At 42.5% G+C, this 23,278-nt stretch overlaps 1 protein-coding gene across 17 annotated transcripts in view; it reads right to left on the reverse strand.

The window, feature by feature from the left end:
- The window catches only part of DOCK9 (dedicator of cytokinesis 9), a 324,795-nt gene that overhangs the window by 89,957 nt on the left and 211,560 nt on the right, over nt 1-23,278 (reverse strand). For all 17 annotated transcript variants that reach the window (XM_060191793.1, XM_007521919.3, XM_060191796.1 and 14 more), the window contains exons 14-22: nt 22,129-22,211; nt 19,999-20,121; nt 15,638-15,717; nt 15,361-15,548; nt 15,169-15,234; nt 5,673-5,765; nt 2,697-2,820; nt 2,185-2,306; nt 945-1,031 (exon numbers count right to left, since the gene is read on the reverse strand). In XM_060191793.1, coding sequence (XP_060047776.1) covers nt 945-1,031; nt 2,185-2,306; nt 2,697-2,820; nt 5,673-5,765; nt 15,169-15,234; nt 15,361-15,548; nt 15,638-15,717; nt 19,999-20,121; nt 22,129-22,211 — 966 coding nt within the window. The remainder of the gene's footprint in view (nt 1-944; nt 1,032-2,184; nt 2,307-2,696; nt 2,821-5,672; nt 5,766-15,168; nt 15,235-15,360; nt 15,549-15,637; nt 15,718-19,998; nt 20,122-22,128; nt 22,212-23,278) is intronic.

A 23,278-nucleotide genomic window follows, 5' to 3' on the forward strand; every position in this document is an offset into this window, starting at 1 on the left:
AACAGCAACAATAGCAGCAGCAACAATAATAATAACAACGATAAACAATAAGGGCTACAAAAAGGGAAGAAATAGCCTCCAGGAGCAGTGGATTCGTAGTGCAGGCACCGTACCCCTGCAATAACCTTGGAGGTAAAAATAAAATAAAATAAAAATAAAAAAATAAAGAGGAGAGCCTCATTAGTAGAGCAAAAAAAAAAAAAAAAAATGCTTGTAGAAGGCCCAGGTTCAATTCCTGGCACTGCATTTCCTAGTGATGTTCTGTTGTTTCTCATCAAAATAAATGAATAAATCTATCATTATTTTTTTTTGTCACTGCTAGGGCTTCACTCTTGAAGATAGCTCAGTTGGTAGAGTACACCTTGCCATGCACCAAGGACCCAGGTTCAAGGCCCTGGGACAGCGCGTGGGAGCACCAGGCAAAGTGGCAGAGCAGGTCTTTCGTGTCTCTCATTTTTTTCTCTCCCTCTCTGTCTCTTACTTTCTACCTGAAAATAAACAAAAACAAACAAAAAATACTCCACCAGGAGCAGTGGAATCATGCAGGCATAAAGTCCTAGTGAAAACCCTGGTAGAAACAATAAAATGGAGGAAGGGAGAGACACCACAGCACTACAGCCTTCCTCAGTGCCGAGGGGCTAGGGCTTGAACTTGGGTTTGCATGCAAGGCACAGCAGGCACCATCCCAGGTGAGCTATCTAGCTGGCCCTTCGGAAAAGATTTTAAAGATCATACACTGATAGAACAGAGTTGCTGAGAAGTGATAATTTTAGTACTTACCTACATCACTGCATACAAGACAGGTTCGAACCTGGGTCTTGCACATGGCAAAGCAGTGCAGTATTTTGTTGGCCCAGATTAGCATTTTTGGAGGAGAGGTCAGAGAAATCATGCAAATTCATTCATAGAGCACTTGCTGTCAATTCTAAGGGAAGGGCACAAACCTGAGTATACACAGTGGAAACCAGATGAGTTGAAACTTTCAGTAGTGGCTTGCTTCCATCTACCCATTTAATTTCTGGACCACAATGCTGAAAATATAGTGAGGGGAGAAAACATCCCAACAGATTAGTAATCATGGCTTTAGACACCATCCTCAACGGGAGTAATGACTAGTGGTGGGGGGAAGAGAAGAGAGGGTCAAAGGCCTAAGCATCTCAGTGAAGTAATAATCATTCCGGGCTCACAGGTAAGAATGCAATCAGTACAACCGTCTGCCTATTCTTCTCCAAATACAATGCTTTTCTTGCTGGATTTGCTTAAAGTGATCTTTTCTCTTTAGCTGCAGCTCAACCAACCCTGAGTTCAGGATTATGAAAGAGATGTCAGAACTAGGAATTATAACTGATGTTCATCTGAATTACCATTAATGGGAATATTTTAACTATCTGCCTACAAATGGGCTTCAAATTTAGCATTATTCAAATACAGAGTAACATTAAAAATCATTCAAAACAAAATTAAGCAGACCATATCAAATTGTGCTTTAAGGTGAAGTCTATAAAACTTAAGATAGCAGGGACCTGGTTAAGTGCATGTATTACCATGCATAAGGACCCAGGTTCAAGTCCCTGGTCCTCACCTGCAAGGGAAAATCCTCACAAGTGGTAAAGTTGTGTTGCAGGTGTTTTTCTCTCCCTTTCTATGTCAAGTTCTCTCTGTTCTATCAAATAAAATAAACATTTAAGCTAAAAAATAAGTAAAATTTAAAGATAGCTAGAAGGAACAAAACTTAGCAAACCAGTTGGGGGAATCTGAGAAGACTCAGGTTTTAATGAATCAGTAAGATATCTGGAAGGAGCACCACGTGGAGAAGAGGTGCACACTAAGTCAGAAGAAACTTCCCAATAGCCTGTAAAACCTCCAAGAGACCCTAAAAGCACATCTTTTATTTGAGTGTGGTTGCTTTGCAAGGACAGTTAGCCTTGCCCAGTATCTCCAACACCCTATCTCCCAGCAGGAGCGCAGTGTTTATTAAATGCTCAAGTTATAATTCCAGACTGTGAGAGCTATTAACTGCGCTGCCCAACAAGGACTGGTGTTTACTTGAAAATAAGCAACTAGAACCACAGTGCCAGGAATGGCAAGAATATGGTGTGCTTTTTCATGATATTGTTCTAGTTGACCTGAATTTTTTTTTTCTCAAAGACCTTGGGTTTATAAAGCAACTGCAGAGGCCTGTACCCTGCCCATTCCAAGCTCTTGGTAGCCGAGGTAGCCAGCTGGGAGATTAGCTGAGACAGGAACGTGCTGCTCATTCGTCACCACTCTTCCATCTTTCAGGAGAGGAAGCCAGGAGTAGCCGACTGTTGAAAATAAAAAAAAATTCACTGTGTGTATATGAAAGCTCAGATCTTACTAGACTGCCTGAGAAGGCCTGAACATGGTCTCTGAAAAACATGTCTACAATATATGTTGATCTCTTTGGAATCAGAATTCTAAAATTATCTTTTTTAAAAATTTATTTAAGAAAGGAGACATTAACAAAACCGTAGGATAGGAGGGTACAACTCCACACAGTTCCCGCCACCCAATCTCCATATTATAAAAGTTCACATGTGCGACCCAAGCAAGCTATCTTCACTGACGTCATCCAGAGGCTCCTTCATGAAAGGGTAACAGACCTGCTTTTAAACAAAATTTAGGAATCTAAAGTGTAAACGAAAGCCTATCAAAAGAAAGATGAGGTTCCAAACCTTGAGTTTCAACAACATCCTTCTTCTTTGTGCTTCCTTTGTTTGAATTATCGCAGCTGACATGGAAGAATGTGAACAACAAGTGATGCTTTTCGTGTAGCTGGGTGGGCAACTCTATTTTAATCTGTAAGGAAGAAAAGAGAACCACCTTTTCAGTATTACAGAATAACAAATGTCCCCCCCAAAAAAAGCAGTCATGGGGGTCGGGTGGTAACTCAGTGAGTTAAATACACATGCGCAAAGCGCAAGGACTGGCTCAAGGATCCTGGTTCCAGGCCCTGACACCCCACCTGCAGGGGGGTCGCTTCACAAGCGGTGCAGCAGGTCTGCAGGTGTCTATCTTTTTCTCCCCCTCCTCCCCCAATTTCTCTCTGTCCTATTCAACACAACAACAACAATAACAACAATAACAACAAGGGGAAAAAAAAAGAATAAAAGCAGCCACACCAAGTGTCACCTACTGCACACACATGCATTTATTTAGTCTCCAAACTGGTATTAACAACTATAGTCAAAGAAACACAGGGCTATAAATTATGGTAAGTAAATACACAGATAAGAGTCTGAACGCTTGTTTTCCCCCAAATTCACAAGTTGAAATCTTAACTCCTACAGGACACGGACTCCTCATCTATTGGCTCGGTACTCTTATAAAAATACCCTCCAGGACAACCCTCTGCCTTGTGAGGTTTGAGGAGCCTGTGATTTGGAAGATGGCCCACACCTGACCAAGCTAGCACCCTGATCTAGCACCTCTAGCCCCCAGAATTGGGAGCAATAGATAATCCGCTCTTTATAAACCCCCATGTCTGAATTCTTTTACCATATCCACCTGGCTAGATGGAGACAGTCACTAATCACAAATGGGAGAGTTGACATTTCAACTACAGAGAACTGGAGAACAATAGAAACTATCAAACTGACACAAACAGCCAAGGCATAATAGGAAAAGTGGGGGAGAATATTTGACAGGAGGGTTTACATAGTAGTTGTTTTTTTTTTCTATTTTATTGGTTTATTTTTTTTTCCCAAATCATCCTGGTGGGGGACATAGTGTTTTACAGGATGTTTGTTGACACACGGGTATAATTCTTATCTCCCTGTGACAGGCGTCTACATGCCGTTGCCACCATCTATTTATGCTTGTATGAGGCACAAGGACTTATGCGTACATCACACTACTTAAGCTTCCCTGTTTCAATTTTCTATCATTCATTTATTTATTAATTTATTTAGACACAGAGTGAGAGGAGACCTACACTGCTCTGCTTCACCACTGTGGAGAGCCCCCTGGTGCAGTCCATGATGCTGAGGCTTAAACATAGATCATGGCAAGGTATATGCTCTACCCAGAAAGCTGATGCCTGGTCCCACATAGTCGCTTTATTTATTCATTCATTTATCTGATAGGTCAGACATAGAGAGTGAGAGAGAAAGACACCTGCAGGGGGCTGGCAGTAGTACAGCGGGTTAAGCGCACATGGTGTGAAGCTCAAGGACCAGCCTAAGGATCCCAGTTCGAGCCCCCAGTTCCCACATGCATGGGGGATCACTTCACAAGTGGTGAAGCAGGTCTGCAGGTATCTGTCTTTCTCTCCCCGTCTTCCCCCCATCTTGACTTTTCTGTCCTATCCAACAACAATGACAGCAGTAACAACCACAATGATAAACAACAACAACAAAAGGGAAAAAATAGCCTCCAGAAGCAGTGGATTCATAGTGCAGGCACGGAGCCCCAGCGATACCCTGGAGGGAAAAAAAAAAGACAACTGCAGACCTGCTTCACTACTTGTGAAGTGACCCCCTTACAGGTGGGGATCTGGGTGATCGAACTGGGATCCTTGATTGGGTCCTTGCACTTAGTATTATGTGCACTTAACTCAGTGCCCTACCACTGCCCCCCCACATAGGAGTTTTTAGTGAACTAAATTAAGATTCTACATGAGTGGGACCAGGTGGTGACTTAGCTGACAGAGTATACAAGGTACCATGCACGAGGGTCATTCCCCAACTATCACAAGTCGTGGAGCAGTGCTATAGGTGTCTCTCCATCTGTCTCTCCCTCTCAATCTCTCTCTGTCTCTCAACCTCTGCCAAATGGAAGAGAGAAATAAAGAAGTAAAGGAAGAAGGGAAAGAAGGAGGGAAGGGGAAGGAAGAAAGAGGAAGGAAGGAAGGAAGGAAGGGAAAACTAGCTCTTGGGAACAGTGAAGTTGTATAGGCACCAAGGCCCAGCAGTAATCTTGCCAGCCAAACACAAAAAAATGAAAAACCCCTTAATATTAAGAAATATCCCGGTTCGAGCCCCCGGCTCCCCACCTACAGGGGAGTCGCTTCACAGGCGGTGAAGCAGGTCTGCAGGTGTCTATCTTTCTCTCCCCCTCTCTATCTTCCCCTCCTCTCTCCATTTCTCTCTGTCCTAGCCAACAACAATGATGACATCAATAACCACAACACTGTTAAACAACAAGGGCAACAAAAGGGAAAATAAATAAAAAAAAAAAAAAAAAAAAAAGAAATATTTGGGGCAGGGGAGATAGTATAATGGTTACACAAAACAGACTTTCAGGGCTGCAGCTCTGAGGTCCCAGGTTTAATCCCCCACACCAACATAAACCAGCTTAGAAGTGTTCTGGCAAAACACACACACACACACACAGACACACACACACAAAGATAAAATGTAAATAAAAAAGATTCTACGTGAGCACACTCAGCCGTAACATCAACGAATGTAACAAGTATAGAAAATGTTAGAACATGGAGTGGGGCAGCAAAGGAAGAATTTTGACTCTTTATTCTGTTATCTTTGACAGTTTCCAAGTTTTTATTATTTACAATGAATGTAATTTTCATCATGGTGTGAGGTGACTTTTCAGTTGAGTATGCATTTCCTCTCAAATTTTCCTTTAGCAAATAATTTGGTGTCTTCCTTGCAAGCTGTTAAACTGGGCTTTCCCTCAGAAACCTCACTTACCTCATCATAAAATTCTGGGTTTTGGTGATGGTGCAACACCGCAGCAAAGGCGCTTCTCGTGAACACTGGACCGCCAGGCCTTCCGTAGATGCACTAGAGCGGGAACCGAAGCAAACAGTGGCATTTAGTTCAAGTAGATTCACTCACGTGCGGTTAAGAAACAGACACTTCTACAGAAGAAATATAACAATCTCCTCTGATTTATTTCTTCTACCTACAAGACTCCAGGCCCTCACATCATTTCTCTGCAGCATCTGACCTACCCTGCAGCTCAACTCCCAGCCCTCCTCTCTACCTTTCCCACTCTCCCTGTTGATGCTATGGAAGACGCCTTGCTCAGGGGGCCCTTTCATGTTTCCCTGCCTTTGCTTTTGTAATTTCCCTCCTTTGTGCACACAGCAAGTTTTCTCATACCCTATAAGAAATGACCAACTGGCTCCTTCCTCTGAGTTCTCTTACCATTTTGCTATAATAATTATTTCTAGTGCCCTCTCACCCCTCCAATTCATTTCAATAATGCTATATATACCAGGACCTATGCACAACTGTATTTACCACTAAACTAAATGTCTTCTATTTCTCTTCTCCCCCCCCTCTCTCTGTCTCTCTGTCTCTCTCTCTCTCTCTCTCTCCTCTAGGGTTACCTCTGGGGGCTCAGTGCCAGCACTATAAATCCACTGCTCCTGGCAACCATTTTTTCCTTTGTTATGGGACAGGACAGAGAGAAATTGAGAGAGGAGGTAGAGATGGAGAGGGAGAGAGGGAGAGAGAAAGACAGACACTTGAAGACCTGCTTCACTGCTCGTGGAGAGCTGGGCTCGAATCTGGATCCTTGTGCAGGTCCTTGCACTTCAGACTACGTGTGCTTAACCAGGTGCACCATCGCTTACCCCCACCCCCTATATCCTATTTCTTTTTGCATCTTGCCCTCCTTCCCTCCTTGGAAAGTCTTTTTTATTGGTTACAGTAAAGATTTTGAACCATGGAATCAGAATACCTGGGTCTGAACATAAGTTTGACTTAGTCAAATCTGTGCACTAGTCATTCATCTAAAAACGCAGCCTGTGGCTAGAAAGGTAGCTCAGGGGGCCAAGCGTAAGACTTGCAGGCATGAGGTCTTAGTAAGTTCAATCTTAGTAAGTTTGGCTATATATGTCAAAGCAGTCCTTTCCACTGTTGGGTAGTTGCCATCTCCCCCTGGCTTCTTCTTATCCATATGGCTATATAGGGATTTACTGATCCAAAGGTTTGGTCTATTTACATAAATCACTTTTACATAAAGCACTCCAGGGCATTGGTGGTTCAGTTATAGGATTCTCGCCTGTTCCGCCCCCTCCTTGTCACACTCTGATTTTCACCAGTCACTTTTCTCTCCACCCTCTCTATATCACATCCTGTTTCCACCCTACTTGGAGAGTATAAAAACAGCTGCTCTTCTGATTAAAGACACTTGGAAATTGCTTTCCGGCTCCGAGAGTTCCAGAGTGTATCTCCTGCGGAAGTTGGTGCAGCACGCGTTCCTGATCCCTCTCCCACACAGCAGCCTAGATCAGCTCCAGTTGAGTTCTCTCCAACCCAGAGAGCACTAGCTCGGGAAGAAGTACCCTCAGGCTATCCCGGCATCTGGCGCCCGGAACAGGGACCCGTAAGCAGCAGATTTACAAGAAGACATCTTAGATAAGTACACACCTTTTGGGTATCTGCAATATTGTGTTAAGGCACTGTGATTTTTTTTCTTTTTTATTGTTTTCCGGAGATCTTTCCACCATGGAAAATCTTTTCCAAATCCTGCATTCTTTTTCCAGTATACAATTTTTATATATCTGGGACATTTTTCTCGGGGCTTCACCTTATATCCTGTTGATCATCATAGCAGCTTTTAAGGGATATATAGGGCAACCTCTCAAAAGGCTTAAGAAACTAGAGGCTGAGGTCCAAGAGATAAAGGAAGTAATCATAGAACTTAACCAGCACCTTAAAAACAAGAAGAAGCAAAGGCCTGTTGTGATCTTGACCCACCCTAATTCCTCTGCATCTTGCCCTGAGGCCCCTATTTTGGCATCTTGCCCTGAGGCCCCTATTTTGGCAGACACGTGTCCGAATTCTCCTTTGGACTCCACAGCCACTTCTTCGGCCACCCCCATTTTGGCAGACACGTGTCCGGAACCTCCTGCTGCCTCCACGGCTGCTTCTTCACCCCACCCTGTTTTGATAGACACATGTCCGAATTCTCCTGTAGCCTCCAAAACCACTTCTTCGGCCACTTGTCCAGAAGCTTCCACTTCAGTGACTCCTCCTACCACTACACACTTATCAGAGGAAGTCCACACATTTCCGGTCAATGTTGCCCCCAATAGACAAAAACCTCAGGCCTGGTATCCATATTCCGCCACAGACCTGAAGGAACTACGCCAGGCTATCAAAGATGACGGTGTTCATGCCCCATGGACCAGGTCCATTTTACAAGGCCTGCTTCAGAACCTTAATACCCCTCAAGATTGGAGAGATGTGACTCGTGCTACGCTCCCAGGCCCCCTCTTCCTGCAATGGGAGGCATTCTTTCGCGATGAATGTTTACAACAATCGCGGAAAAATATTCAAAATCAGCCAGAGGGTAATTTTGATGCATTGTTTGGAACAGGCCAATTAGAAACAGGGATTCAACAGGCGGAAGCCAAGTTTCCAGCGGGGTATTTTGATCAAGTACGCCTGTGTGCATTAAAAGCATGGGAGCGATTAACACCACCCATGGGAGCAGCCTCAGCCCCCATTCTCTCCCTGCAACAAGAACCTGATGAATCCCTCGCTAAATTCATTGCCAGGGTCCAGTCGAGTTTGGAAAGGAAGATTTATAATCCTGACGCTCGTTTTCTCCTTCTGCGATCCATAGTCTGGGATGGAATGCTTCCACATTTTCGACAGGCCTGTATCACTCTTAAAAATGAACACCCAGATACTTGGATTCTAGCTACACAGGATCTCAGATCAAGCTCTTTTCAAGGACCTATGTTACAGGCCTATGCAGCTACCTTACATAAGCAAAAAGGAGCTTGCTTTCAGTGCGGTCGCCAAGGGCATTGGCGTAACCAATGTCCAGAAAATAGACCGCAACCCCGCCTCCAGTCAGGGCAACCCCGCCTCCAATCAGGGCAACCCCGCCTCCAGACAGGGAATCAGAGACCACGAATGCCTTGTCCCAGATGCCAGAAAGGATTTCACTGGAGGAGAGATTGTTGGTCAAGGTTCCATAGGAACGGCACGCCTCTGCCAAATGTAAACAGGGATTTAAACTAGGTATGGGGCTTCCCTTAGCCCCGCCCCCAAGAGGGAAGGAAGCAGGTCGCCCGCTTGGTGCTGTGCCCTTCTTCCACAAACAGAAGCCCAGCTTGGGACCCAATCCGTCGCTATACCCACCACGCCAAGTAACAATAACAGAGGGTGAGCAGAAGGAGGAACCCGTGGTATGTGGGAACTTCCAGCATAGAAATAACCGGCTAGAGCAAGAGAACAGCTCGAATTCAGAGCCTGAGATTTTATGGACCACCCCTGTTTTAGAAAGGGGTCACCCAACTATGACAGTAAAGATTGGTAATATTCCTTTTAAGTGTTTGATTGACACGGGAGCAGATAAGACAATATTAAGACAAGCAGAGGTTCCCCAGAGTTGGGAACTCCTCCCAGGACCACGCTTACATGGTGTTGGAGGATTGACTCAGGCATTCCGCACACGAGATTCCCTTGTGTGGGAAGATCCAGAAGGGACTACCGGACGCTTTCAGCCTTTAATAGCTGATATAAGCACCAATTTATTGGGAAGAGACTTGCTGGAATCTTTAGATGTAGTGATATCCTCAGACACCTCTGCAGGACACCACACTCACTCCTGTGAGACTGCTAGACCCAACCAGCACCCCCAATACTAACTGCCACTGTTCGTAACAGAACTCCCCGCTTAGATTGGCTTTCTAATGAGCCTGTCTGGGTGGAACAGTGGCCTTTGCCTAGGGAGAAGCTAGAAATTTAAAAAAAACTCGTCCAAGAGCAGTTATCGTTGGGACACATTCGTCATTCTCGGAGCCCATGGAATACTCCAGTCTTTGTAATTAAAAAGCGCTCAGGAAAATGGCGCCTCCTCCAAGATCTTCGTGCAGTTAATAAAACCATGCAGGTTTGGGGCTCCCCCCAAAGGGGTTTGCCTCTTGCTTCCGCAATTCCCACAGGAATTCCAATCATAGCTATTGATATACAGGATTGTTTTTTCTCTATTCCCTTACACCCACAAGATTGTAAACGTTTTGCTTTCTCTGTTCCTTCTATTAATAATGCCAGCCCTGCCGATAGATTTGAATGGGTGGTACTGCCCCAGGGCATGGCTAATAGTCCTACTATTTGTCAAGAGGTTGTTAAATCTGCCCTTTTTCCATATATTCATAAGGGCCTTAAGGTTTTTCATTATATGGATGACGTGTTAATATGGGGAGAATTAGATACAGATCTCTCCGCCCTACGTGATTTTCTAATCCCTGCCTTAAAGAGAAGTGGACTTAATGTAGCTCCTGAGAAGATACAGCTAATCCCTCCAATATCTTTCTTAGGCTCAGAGATTTCCCTAACGCAGATTCGTCCTTTAAAACCTTGTGTTACTTTTCCTTCTAATCTCACTCTTGCTTCTTTACAAAGTTTTCTTGGAAATTTGAATTGGCTTAGGCAGTATCTTTATCTGCCTACGAGCTGCCTGCAACCACTGTTCGATCTGTTAAAAGGAAACAAACAGCCCTCCTCAAAGCGTATGTTAACCCCCGAAGCATCCTTGGCTCTGGAAAAAGTTAACCAGGCTCTCCAGGACATGCACCTCGTTCGATTCTCCCCCTCCTCTCCAGTAAATCTTCTAATCTTTAACTCCACCCCCACGGTAGTGGGGGCATTGTGGCAGAAACATGGCGTTCTCGAATGGCTTCATACGCCAGTAGGCGGAGCTCCAAGACTCCTTACCGAGATTGATGCCTTAGCATTTATGGTTCGCCAAGGAAGAAACAGATCAGTTCAGGTCTTAGGAAGGGAACCAGATTCAATCATTCTTCCCTTTTCTCTCACTGATACAGAATGGCTCATACGCCACCATTCTCGTTTTGCCATAAGTTTAATGGGTTTTCCAGGACAATTAGATAATCATTTTCCCTCTAATAATTTGATAGCTTCTTTAACTCTGTTGCCTCTACTAGTACCTAAACTTTTCTCTCGAGATCCCATCCCCTCTGCTCCTACAGTGTTCACTGATGGTGGAAAAAAGGGAGCTGCTGCCCTTATATATTATCCAGACCAGCAATACCCCAAACCTCTCTTTACTGAACTTCCTGATAATTCCCCTCAGTACAAAGAACTTTATGCTGTTTTCCTTGCATTAAAAGCTGTACCAGAATCCTTCAACCTTTTTTCTGACAGTGTGTATACTGTTAACTTACTTCCATGGCTTGCTCGATCTTATGTAAGAATTGATGACAACCCACTTTCTCCTCTTTTAATTCAAATTGCCTCTATGCTCTGTTCTCGAACCCATCCACTGTATGTTCAGCACCTACGTTCCCACAGCCCTCTTCCTGGTCCCCTGTCCGAAGGGAATGCTGCAGCTGACCGCCTTGCCTCCACAGGAATTCTCCTAGCCTCTGTCTCTAATCCTGCTGACTTTCATTCCCTAACCCATGTTAATCTTAAAGGTCTTCGAGCTCGATTTCCTGATATTCCTCTGCCACAGTTAAAACGTATTCTTGCTACATGTTCCTCCTGTGCAGGTCTAATCAAAACACCTGCTATTCAGACTCTAGGGGTTAATCCTCGAGGTTTAAAAGCCAACGCTCTTTGGCAAATTGATGTTACCCACATACCTAACTTTGGCAAACAAAAATATGTGTTCGTCTCAATTGATATCTTCTCTAAGTTTATGTGGGCTACAGCTCAGACTGGAGAAAACTCAAAAAAGCTTATAAGCCATATGCTCTCCTGTTTTGCTGTAATGGGCTTACCTCTTCAACTTAAAACGGATAATGGACCTGCTTTTACCAGCAAACAATTTAAAGATTTTTGTTCCCTCTGGAACATTACTCATACTACAGGCATTCCGTATAATCCACAGGGACAAGGCATTGTTGAGAGGGCCCATCAAACTCTTAAGGCTCAATTAAATAAAGAAAAAGGGGAAATGTACCCCCCTAATATCCAGCTGGCAAAAGCCTTAACTACATTAAATCTCTTTAATATTTACAAAAACTCCGACCAACCTCCTATAATTCTTCATTGGCAAACACCACCCACCCTCCCAGCTATTAAAGTCAAATGGAAAGACCCACTTGATAAAATTTGAAAAGGACCTGACCCCCTGTTGACTATGGGGAGGGGTTTCGCATGTATTTTTCCACAAAATTACTCCAAGCCTGTTTGGGTTCCTGCCCGCCATGTCCGGCAATACCCACATGATGGTGCTGATATCCCTGAAGAACAAGAAACACTGCAAGAAGACTGGCTGCAAGAGGACTGGCTACAGGATGCACCCCAGGATCCATAATACAGCATGGCAGAATCAAAAAAAAAAAAAAAATCTGATTCACAGAACTCTCCCCCCCCCCGAATGAATGTCTTATGCTATGACTGGCCAGTTGTGTTTTGTGAGTGAGTGAGTGAAAAAAAAAAATTGAGTGAGTTGAGTGACCAAAATTTTTGTATGACCCATTGTGCTCAGAGTACTCTGAAAGTTAACTGACTTTATATCAAACGGCTGGACGCAGCCATGGTTTCTGGAGACGTCCAGAAACAGTCCAAAAATTGTTCATTCCCCCTTTTGATTTCTTTTTTAAGTCTTGATATCAATATGAAATGTTTAGTCTTAAACTGTGTGAGTAAAGATGGTTCAACTATGACAGTAGTTCTAAATTCACATTTGAAATGATATATCTTATTTACAAGTTTTTCTCCTCCTGTGTGTTATAAACTATATATTTAATATGCGTGTTTCAAGTTTGGTAAACATTAACTTGACAGTTAAATCGTAACTTCGAAGTTACATTTTTACGAGAAGAGGTAAAATCAATTCATTTAAGTAACTGAGTGTTTAAGGTAAAACTCTAAATATTCAATGTGACAATTCATCATCTCCTAAGTTAAAATACAAATTCTCTATACAGGACATTTTTGGAGGGCCCCCAAAAATGTCCTGTAAGCTATCTTGTGGAAATTAATCCACAACAAATTTGGCATCAATCTGATATTGTAAATGTACCAAAAAAAAAAAAAAAAAAAATTGTCACTAAAATATGTTAACTCTAGTAACCTGAGTTTGCTTAAAAACCCAATGTAAAAATAGTCAAGAATCAATATATGTAACTTAAACTCGGTATGAAAACTTTGCTATATAAAGACTGCTACATGAGGTCACGTAAGATGACCTTTACACAAAATTATAAAGGTACCTAAACCAGTTATAATCATTGAGTTATCAATTGTAGTAAACTTCTAATTTGTTACAAAGTTTTTTCATAAGTAATTGACTACAGCTATGACAAGCCTTCGCATAATGAAGCATCTGCTCATATAGAATCCCCAGAAATCCATCTTGGACCCCTGACCTCTGACATCACCCACAATTACAGCCATCCCCAGAAACCCATGATGTGACCTGACACGATCTGGAGAACCTGATTCACAGACTCCGAAGGACAAGACTTTCCTACTGCCTTTCTCTCAACCATCGGTGTCTGCTCTTCCTGCTTCTGTTTCGCCCATCATGTTTTGGCGGTTCCAGGTCACTCTCTACAGAGAAGAAAAGTTCCGGTGGCCGTCCTCCTCCATCAAGATAGACGTGTGGCATTTATTTCCTGGCCGTTGACATTGGACTGATGCTTCTATAGAACTTGCTGGACACTCCTTTTATACTCCTGGACTTCTTGAAGAATGACTGTAGCAGGCTGACTCGGGATTTTGCAATGCCAGATCACCCCTCTAGCCCCTCGGCTTATCAGGCCCCCACTCCTCCACCCATCAGGCTCACTCTGTCTCTTGCTACTCTTACTTATCCCTCCGTCTTGTGCTAGTTCTTTTTAAAGACACTTACACACTATCATTCTGCTTTCTTCCCAACAGGTTTCCGTTCACCCCTACACTGCTATTCCCCTGACAGAGATGAAGCCTTTTACAGACATTGACCCAGTTATATATGGCCATTAAGTAAGAGGAAGATGTTGGGGAATTGTGAGGATATGGTTGAGCTTGGAAGGGCTTGAGCCTGAGGGGTGTGTCAATCCTGTTAGTCTCTCTCTCCACGGAGAGGTTGAGCAAGGAGGGACAGTAGAACCCCAAAAAAGGTGTGCCTCTTATCAGTCTCCCTGCCTCACAAAGTGCTCCACACTCCTGATACTATGGCAAAAAGTTAAAAAGAAAGGGGGAGATGTTGGGTAGTTGCCATCTCCCCCTGGCTTCTTCTTATCCATATGGCTATATAGGGATTTACTGATCCAAAGGTTTGGTCTATTTACATAAATCACTTTTACATAAAGCACTCCAGGGCATTGGTGGTTCAGTTATAGGATTCTCGCCTGTTCCGCCCCCTCCTTGTCACACTCTGATTTTCACCAGTCACTTTTCTCTCCACCCTCTCTATATCACATCCTGTTTCCACCCTACTTGGAGAGTATAAAAACAGCTGCTCTTCTGATTAAAGACACTTGGAAATTGCTTTCCGGCTCCGAGAGTTCCAGAGTGTATCTCCTGCGGAAGTTGGTGCAGCACGCGTTCCTGATCCCTCTCCCACACAGCAGCCTAGATCAGCTCCAGTTGAGTTCTCTCCAACCCAGAGAGCACTAGCTCGGGAAGAAGTACCCTCAGGCTATCCCGGCATTCCACTACTCTGCCTCTTTCTCTCTCTATTCAAAAAGGAAAAAAAAAAAAAAGTAAAGAGTCCACCCAGAGCAGTGAAATCTCATAGGTACAAAAACGCAGCAAATAAAATAATAATGGTAAAACATCATACTTAATCCAAAAAACTGTTTTAGAGACATAGAGGCATTTAATGCCCAAAAGGCACTAAGAGCAAATCTGAAATATATAAGCATTGTACAAGCTTTACGAATAGTAATCTGCTACTTTACTATAGAAAAATATACATCTAATAAATACAAACATACTACTATTATTTCTGTTATCAGTATTACTAGTATCTTGATTCTTAGCACACCATAACTAGCTTATAGTAGATATAGAATATATTTACTAAAATGAATATGTATAAGAAAACTTGGTTTATTATGTAACAAACCAGAAACACTCAATTATGAGCAGAAACTAAATCTTGTATTTTGCAAGGTTCAGTATATGTGGTTGTATAGGGTGATGTCACATTTTTATTAATTTAAATGTGTTATGTTCCCTTAGCTGTGTAATATCAAGCAACTGGTTTTCAAAATGGGAAAAAGAAATCAAAGTATGCGTAGAGACACATACAAAAACAAACCTTCAGAGGCTGAGAATCTTCTTCATCTGAATCTTTGAATTCAATGCAAATTGCAATATTTCTGGCCTGCAGCAAAATTTAAAGAATACAGTTAAACTGACACGTCAGAATTTATAAATATTTATGAAAGAATATAAGAAATCAATCTTACTAGAGTTTAACATAAAACATTGAAACCATCTTTGTACTCACCTTGGCAAAAGACTTCTGACTGTCATATTTCAAGTACTTGGGATACACATAGAGGTGATTGTTGTAGATGGTATAAGGCTGAGTATGTTTTGGTATGCAGGGCACAAACTCCTCCACTTCAAATGTGAGTGGAGATTTACTGCAGGTTTCAAATTGCTTCATGGGAATATATGATGAGTTGACATAATCTTAAAAAAAAAAAGTAGAAAGACAAATTAAAGGAGGAAAAATAATCAAAGAACATTTTGTCTGTTGAGGACACAGAATTCACACTTACTAGGGAAGTCTGAGGAGACATTATCGATTGTAATGTCCAGATTGCCCAGAATCACTGGGAGTTTAGCCATCTTCTCAGGTCTACAAAAGAAAGAAGAAAAATCAAACATAAATTAGGTCCGATCTAAGCTTCAGAGCAGCACTTCTAAGAAAACACAACCACACGAGGGGCCAGGGCAGGTCTGCTGGCCTTGCAGGCCACCAGTAAAAAAAAAAAATTAAAAAAAAATAATCATATATTTTTCCCATATTTGGGAGCTACTCTCTTACCTGATCCAGCTTTCTAGTCCTTTTTCCAACTATGACACCATCTCCCAAGACAATAACCTGGGTCCACCTGCATATTAGATGTCAGGCTCAGGCAAAAACTAGTAAAGTCATGGGCCCCTTGTAATATACCTAAAGTAGACCTACTAGCTATTTCCAAAACGGAGACCCCAAATCTTCATCTGCAATATTCTTGCTTTTAGGTTTCTGATTATTAAACAATTTGTTCTGCTTTATATCTTAACGCTTTTTCAGCCACCAGGTTACAGATGCAAACATGATGCCAACCTGACTTCCCTGGGCAGACGACTCCACCAATGTGTCCTGGATCCCCATCTCCCCAGAGCCCTGCCCCACTAGGGAAAGAGAGAGACAGGCTGGTAGTATGGGTCAACCTGTCAATGTCCATGTTCAGTGGGGAAAAAATTACAGAAGCCAGACCTTCCACCTTCTGCATCCCACAATGACCCTGGGTCCATATTCCCAGAGATAAAGAATAGGAAAGCTATTAAGGGAGGGGATGGGATACAGAGTTCTGGTGGTGGAAATTGTGTGAAACTGTACCCCTCTTACCCTATGGTATTGTCAATATTTCCATTTTATAAATAAAAATTTAAAAAAATACAAATGTAAGACACAAAAATAAATTTATGCTTTTTTGGTAGCCATATTAAAAAAAGGTAAAAAGAGTAAATTATCTATTTACTGGATAGAGACAGAAATCGAGAGGGAATGGGAAGATAAGAGGGGGGAGAGACAGAGACACCTGCAACACTGCTTCACCACTCGTGAAGTTTCCCCCTGCAGGTGGGGACTGGGAGCTTGAACCTAGGTCCTTACGCATTGTAAGATGTGCGCTCAACTAGGTGCGCCACCACTCGGCCACCCTGGTAAAACTGGTTTTAAGAATACATTTATTGGGGGTCCAGCAGGAGCGCAGCGGGTTAAGCGCATGTGGCGCAAAGCACAAGGACCATAAGGATCCCGGTTTGAGCCCCCGGGTCCCCACCTGCAGGAGAGTCGCTTCATAGGCGGTGAAGCAGGTCTGCAGGTGTCTATCTTTCTCTCCCCCTCTCTCCATTTCTCTCGGTCCTATCTAACAATGGTGGCATCAATAACAACAACAATAATAACTACAACAATAATAAAAACCAACAAGGGCAACAAAAGGGAAAATAAGTAAATAAATATTAAAAATTAAAAAAAGAATACATTTATTTAGCCAGATATATCCACAATATTATCATTACAGTATATAATAAGTATAAAAATTCTTTCTAATTCTTCAAAGCCAGATATGAATTTTATTCTTATAGCTCAACTCAGTCTGGACTTGGCAGCTTCACTTGCACAAAATGACTGGGCCTTTGTATACATTGTGAAATGACCACTGTAAGTGTAACTGGTATCCACCACATACATACATAGCTGTAACTCACTCTGTATGCAGCTGTCATCCTAGATGTCTCTGTTTATTGGCCTAGGGTCAATTCTAGTGACCTCTTCTTATATCAGCAAAGACTCTATTTTCAAGTAAAGTTACATTCTTAGGTACCAGAATTTTTAAAATCTTAATTTGGGGGGTGGTGGTAGGAGTGGGGGTAGGGGTGGGGGTGGGGATGGAGACACAATTGCAATGAAGCAAAGAGGCTAGGGAACACACCCAACATTATAAGCTGGAAGTCAGTCTAGCTGACAATCTGCTCTTGTGAACATAAGATGTTCACTTCTGAACTGATAACATTTTCTAGAAAAATTCTGGGAATAAGAAAGAGCTCAGGGTCTTAGAAAGTCATGAAGTAGAAAAAATTTAAGAGTCATCTGCTATGCTTTCTATGTCCTGGGCACATTTAGGTTTCATTTTTAAAATTTGCATATCAAAAATATTTTCAGTTTTCTTGGAACTCATGAACAGCTAAATTAACTTACTTTATAGTTGTTTTTTTCTTACTTTGCACACTTTTGAACTTTCAGAATTCTAAACAGTCATAATCAGCATCTTTCAAAAAGATTGACTTATTGATAGTGAATAACCAACCTATTATTATGCATACTAGATTGTCGTACAGTGATTACTGTCATTTAAAAAAATCTGCGTCCCAGGAAATTTTCAGTCTTACAAAATAAAATGTGGTGCCTTATTTATTTATCTATTGCCACCAGGGTTTTTGCTGAAGCTCAGTGCCTGATGACTCCACCACTCCTAGTGCCCCCTTTCTTTCCTCTAGGTAGATTGTGAGCAACAGAGAGACAGAAAGGGAGAGAGAGAGATGGAAAGAGAGGAAAGCTGCTGCAACCCCGTCCACTGCTTGTGAAGCTCCTCGCTGAAGGTGCTTCCAAGTGGTGGCCTGAGGGTCAAAGCTGGGTCACCTCATGCGTGATACAGGTACCTTAACCGCCCTTTTCCTAGTGCAGTGCTGGGGAAATAAACTAAGCGTCTCACACGTGTGCAGTACTGCTGAGTGGTCCAATTTTCTATTCCTTATTAATTAATTAATTTTTTGAGAAAGAAAGTAAGAAGGGAGGTACAGATACAGAGATAAGGGAGAAACAGCACAGCACAGTTCTATCATGCGTGGCACTCCATATGATACCAAGGCTTGACCCCAAGGCCTCATGTATGGCAAGGCACAGGCTCTACTGGGTGAGCTATCTCCCAGCACCCAAAAGCAGACTATTTCAAAAACCCGACCACCTTTAGTTAAATAGTTTATAACTTCCCAATAGATTATCATCATACATCTCTTAATAATCATGATGTGAGACTGTATGTATCCATTTAGGAAGGTGCTAACACTGTATCACTAAGAAAGAGAACATGTATCATCTCTGATCTTATTTTTGAAAATAATCTACTTTATATGTGTCTTGTTTCAATGAAAAGACATACATGGACGAGCAAAGAGCTAGCTAGATGGAGAAACAGGTATAAAAGCAGTCATATAGGTGGCCCAGGAAATCGAATAGTGGATAGAGTGATAAACGCCCAAGTATAAGGACTCAAATTCGATCCCCACCAGGGCATGTACCACAGTGATGCTCTAGCTCTCTCCCTCCAAGCCATTAAATAAACCCTGGGGCCTGAGTGGTGGCACACCTGTTTGAGTGCACACATCACCGTGCACAAGGACCCAGGTTTGAGCCCCAACTCCCCATCCATAGTGGGGAAGCTTCAGGAATGGTGAAGCAGTGCTGCAAGTGTCTCTTGTTATCATATATGTATTCTGTCTCCAGGGTTATTACTGGGGCTCAGTGCCTGGACTATGAATCTACTGTTCCTGGAAGCTATTTTTTCCCTTTTGTTGTCCTTGTTGTTTAAGCTGTTGTTATTATTGCTGTCGTCGTCGGACAGGGCAGAGAGAAATGGAGAGAGGAGGGGAAGATAGAGAAAGAAAGACACCTGCAGACCTGCTTCACCACCTATGAAGCGACCCCCGACCCCCCCCCCCCGACGTGCAGGTGGGGAGCTGGGGGCTCGAACTGGGATCCTTATGGCGGTCCACGTGCTTTGCACCATGTGTGCTTAACCCGTTGCGCTACCGCATCTACTCATCTTTATCTCCCCATCCCCTCTCAGCTTCTGTGTCACATCTAATAAAAAAGAAAGGGGGGTAAAAATGGCCACCAGGAAAGGTAGATTTCAGCAGGCATGAGCCCCAGCAATAACTCAACAGCAACAATTAGATAAATCATTAAAAAATAGTCATATAGGACAAAATGACCATGCTAGCTGCTACGTCCAATGTGTGGAACTGGGTAACTTTTTACTTCCCACTTAAAGCTTCCATGATTGCACATGAATAAAGAAAGTGAATTATGATGGTTTGGGGTTTTTTTTTTTCTGAGTCTAAATTTCTAAATAAATTCTGTAAAACCTTCCATAAGAGCTTTGGTGCCATAAAAAAACAAACAAACAAACAAACAAAAACCTTAATAGACGACTGAAAGAAATGTGAAATATTTTTCTTTGAAAGAAATCACTGAATTAGTCACTATGTTACAAGTTCATCCAACACATCCTATCAGGTTTGAATCAAACAATTAAAGTATCCCCACTTCTATTTTTATGTGTAAAAATAAGGCCTTGAAACTCACTTCCGAAAGTCTGCGAGTAGCTTGAGCATGTCGTCATTGGATAGCTTATTGCTGTCTTGTCTGTAGAGAGCAGAAAATCTGGCATTTTTGTCAAGGTTTCCAGATGCATCCTTAAACAATGTCCTAAAATTACAAAACAACAGTTCTAAACCAAGTTTGCAAGAGACTAAAATCAATCCCCAAGTTAACCCAGGTTTCTCTGTGAAGATTAATTATAATTCCTGTGACTGTAGCCAGCAGAAATTTCATTATCTGAAAACATGGAAAATATTTATGAGAATGAACACAACTAACTCAATTTACATAGAAAATATTGCTAGCAAATGGTTTGTGATTAGGAATCAGCAGGAACAGCGAATATTGAGCAAGTAGAGCTCACCAATAAAGATGGTCTGCATAAATCCTCTTTGGGGTCTCTACAGGACCCTGCCCTCAATGTGGAACAACAATGGTAGGGATTGCCCCACTCTCCCAGGGAGGTTGGGTCAATATACTCTGCCACTCAAGGAAGATGGGTCCTGAAATGAGTGCAACCTAGAATGTTCCTAGCTATGATCATGGAATGTGATCTCAGACCACCAGGGTTGCAGAGGTTACACAGGGTCCTGTGATGAATATGAGTAGACATGGGCCTCAGATCAGATTGACGGGGTCTACAGTTAATGGCATTTATATACTTTTTCCGTATTTGGGAGCTACCCTCTGCTGTGATCCAGCTTTCTAGTCCTGTTTCCAACTCTGACAACATCTCCCCGGACAAAACCTTTAGTTTACTGCATGTTAGCTGTTGGGCTCAGGGAAAAATTAGTAAGTCACGGAATATACCTCAAATAGACCTACTAGCTTCTTCTACAATGGAGACCCCAAATCTCATCTGCTATATTATTATCTTTATGTTCCTGGTTATTAATTTGTTCTACTTTATATCTTAATGCTTTTCAGCCAGGTGATACCATGACGCCAGCCTGACATCCCTAGGCAAATGACCTCACCAGAGTCCTGGAACCCCACGTCTCCAGAGCCCTGCCCCATAGGGAAAGACGGAAACAGGTTGCGGGTCTGGATCTACCTGCCAATGCCCATGTCCAGCAGAAAATCAATTTCAGAAGTAAGAACTCCCACCTTCTGCACCCCAAAAAGAATTTTGGACCAGGAGCTGGGTGGTAGCGCAGTGGGTTAAGTGCGTGTGGTGTGAAGCGCAAGGACCGGGGTAAGGATCCCAGTTCGAGCCCCCGGCTCCCCACCTGCAGGGGAGTCGTTTCACAGGTGGTGAAGCAGGTCTGCAGGTGTCTATTTTTCTCTCCTCCTCTCTGTGTTCCCCTCCTCTCTCGATTTCTCTCTGTCCTATCTAACAATGATGACATCAATAACAACAACAATAATAACTACAACAATAAAAAAAAAAAACAAGGTCAACAAAATGGAAAATAAATATAAAAAAAAAAAAAAAAGAATTTTGGTCCATGCTCCCAGAGGATAAAGAATAGGGAAGCTTGCAGTGGAGGGGACGGGATATGGAACTTTCTGGTGGTGGGAATTCTGCCCCTCCTACCCTATAATCTTGTCAATCATTATTAAATCCATAAAAAAATAGATAAATACATAAAAAAGATGGTCTGTTGCCTTCTAGGTTGTTATCCTACTCTCAGCTGAAGCCCAAGCTGTGCAACAAAACACTCCTGTTCATCTGCCAGTCCCAACACAGTTACTGCTGAGTATTTTTCCTTTCAGAGACACTAGTGAATGATAGTTTTTGATACAACATGCTTACTTTTTAGTTTTACATACTTGAATATTCTTTGTCTCTGAGCAATACAGATCAGTGGACCTATATATCTATCCATCCATCCATCCATTCATCTATTGCCATAAGTCTATATTCTATTTTTAAATTTTTTTAAATTATCTTTATTTATTTATTGGATAGAGATAGCCAGAAATTGAAAGGAAAGGGGTGATAGGGAGAGAGACAGAGAGACACCTGCAACACTGCTTCACCACTTGCAAAGCTTTCCCAGGCTTGAGCCTGGGTCCTTGTGCATTGTAACATGTGTGTTCAACCAGGCGTGCAACCACCCAGCCCCATACGTCTCTATTTCTGTTGAAGGTATAAAGGATGTTTCCCTTTACCGTGCAGCCCAAGCAAAGGGCATTCTGTACTGTCCCAGTCTTTGGCAAGCTTGCTTTGCATTCTTCAGCACCTTCTGAGCAACCTTAAAGAAACAATAATACAGTTGTGAGGTATTGCAACTTACTACTAATATTCTTACTCCCAAGGCACAAATCGCTGCTATTTTTACTTCCTAAATGACTGATTTTGGTTTATTGTGGGTTGACCGAATCATGATAAGCACGGTAAGGTAGGTAAGGTAGACTTGCTTTTGGCCTATGATGCATATATGGCAGGTCAATCAATTAACTACACATTTATCACTAAAACATACAACCCTGGGTCCCTCCGATTTCCTTGCCGTGGAATACTGCATCATTATCAATGTGGAGTTTGACTCAGTCAGAGTGGCAGGAGACAGGTCATTTATATTACTGAAGCACATAAAATTCAGACCAACTTCTCTTAAAGAGGTAAGAGACCACGTGAACCAAAGTAGTGCTGTAGAGTTACAGCACTGCCTAGGTGCTTGTCAGAAATGCAGAGTCTTAGGCCCTATCTTCAGGGTCAGAACCCGAATTCCAATCAGGACCCCTGTATTCTGCATTAAGTTTGAGGAGTATTCACATGGGAGACTCATCTAAAAGAATAATAAATGCCTATTTCCAACTCTGATACCATCTACCCAGACAATACTTTGAGACCAACTGCATGTTAGCTGTCAGGCTCAGGCAAAAATTAGTAACATCATGGGCCCCTTTGAATAGACCTAAAATAGACCTAACTAGCTTTCTCCAAAATGGAGACCACAAGTCTCATCTGTTATATTCTTACCTTTAGGTTCCTGATTATTAAACAATTTGTTCTATATTTTAATGCTTTTTCACCCACCAAGTTGCAGATGCTCTCATAACGCCAACCTGATTTCCCTGAGCAGATGACCTCAACAATGTGTCCTGGAACCTCACCTCTCCAGAGCCTTGCCCAGCTAGGGAAAGATAGAAACAGGCTGGGTGTATGGATCAACCTGTCAATGCCCATGTCCATCAGGAAAGCAATTACAGAAGCCACACTTTCCACCTTCTGCACCCCATAGAGATCTTTGGTTCATACTCCCAGAGGGATAAAGAATAGGGAAGCTTCCAATGGAGGGGATGGGACACGAAACTC

This window comes from Erinaceus europaeus, chromosome 5 (assembly GCF_950295315.1).
Source record: "Erinaceus europaeus chromosome 5, mEriEur2.1, whole genome shotgun sequence".
In the NCBI taxonomy this organism is placed as follows: Eukaryota; Metazoa; Chordata; class Mammalia; order Eulipotyphla; family Erinaceidae; genus Erinaceus; species Erinaceus europaeus.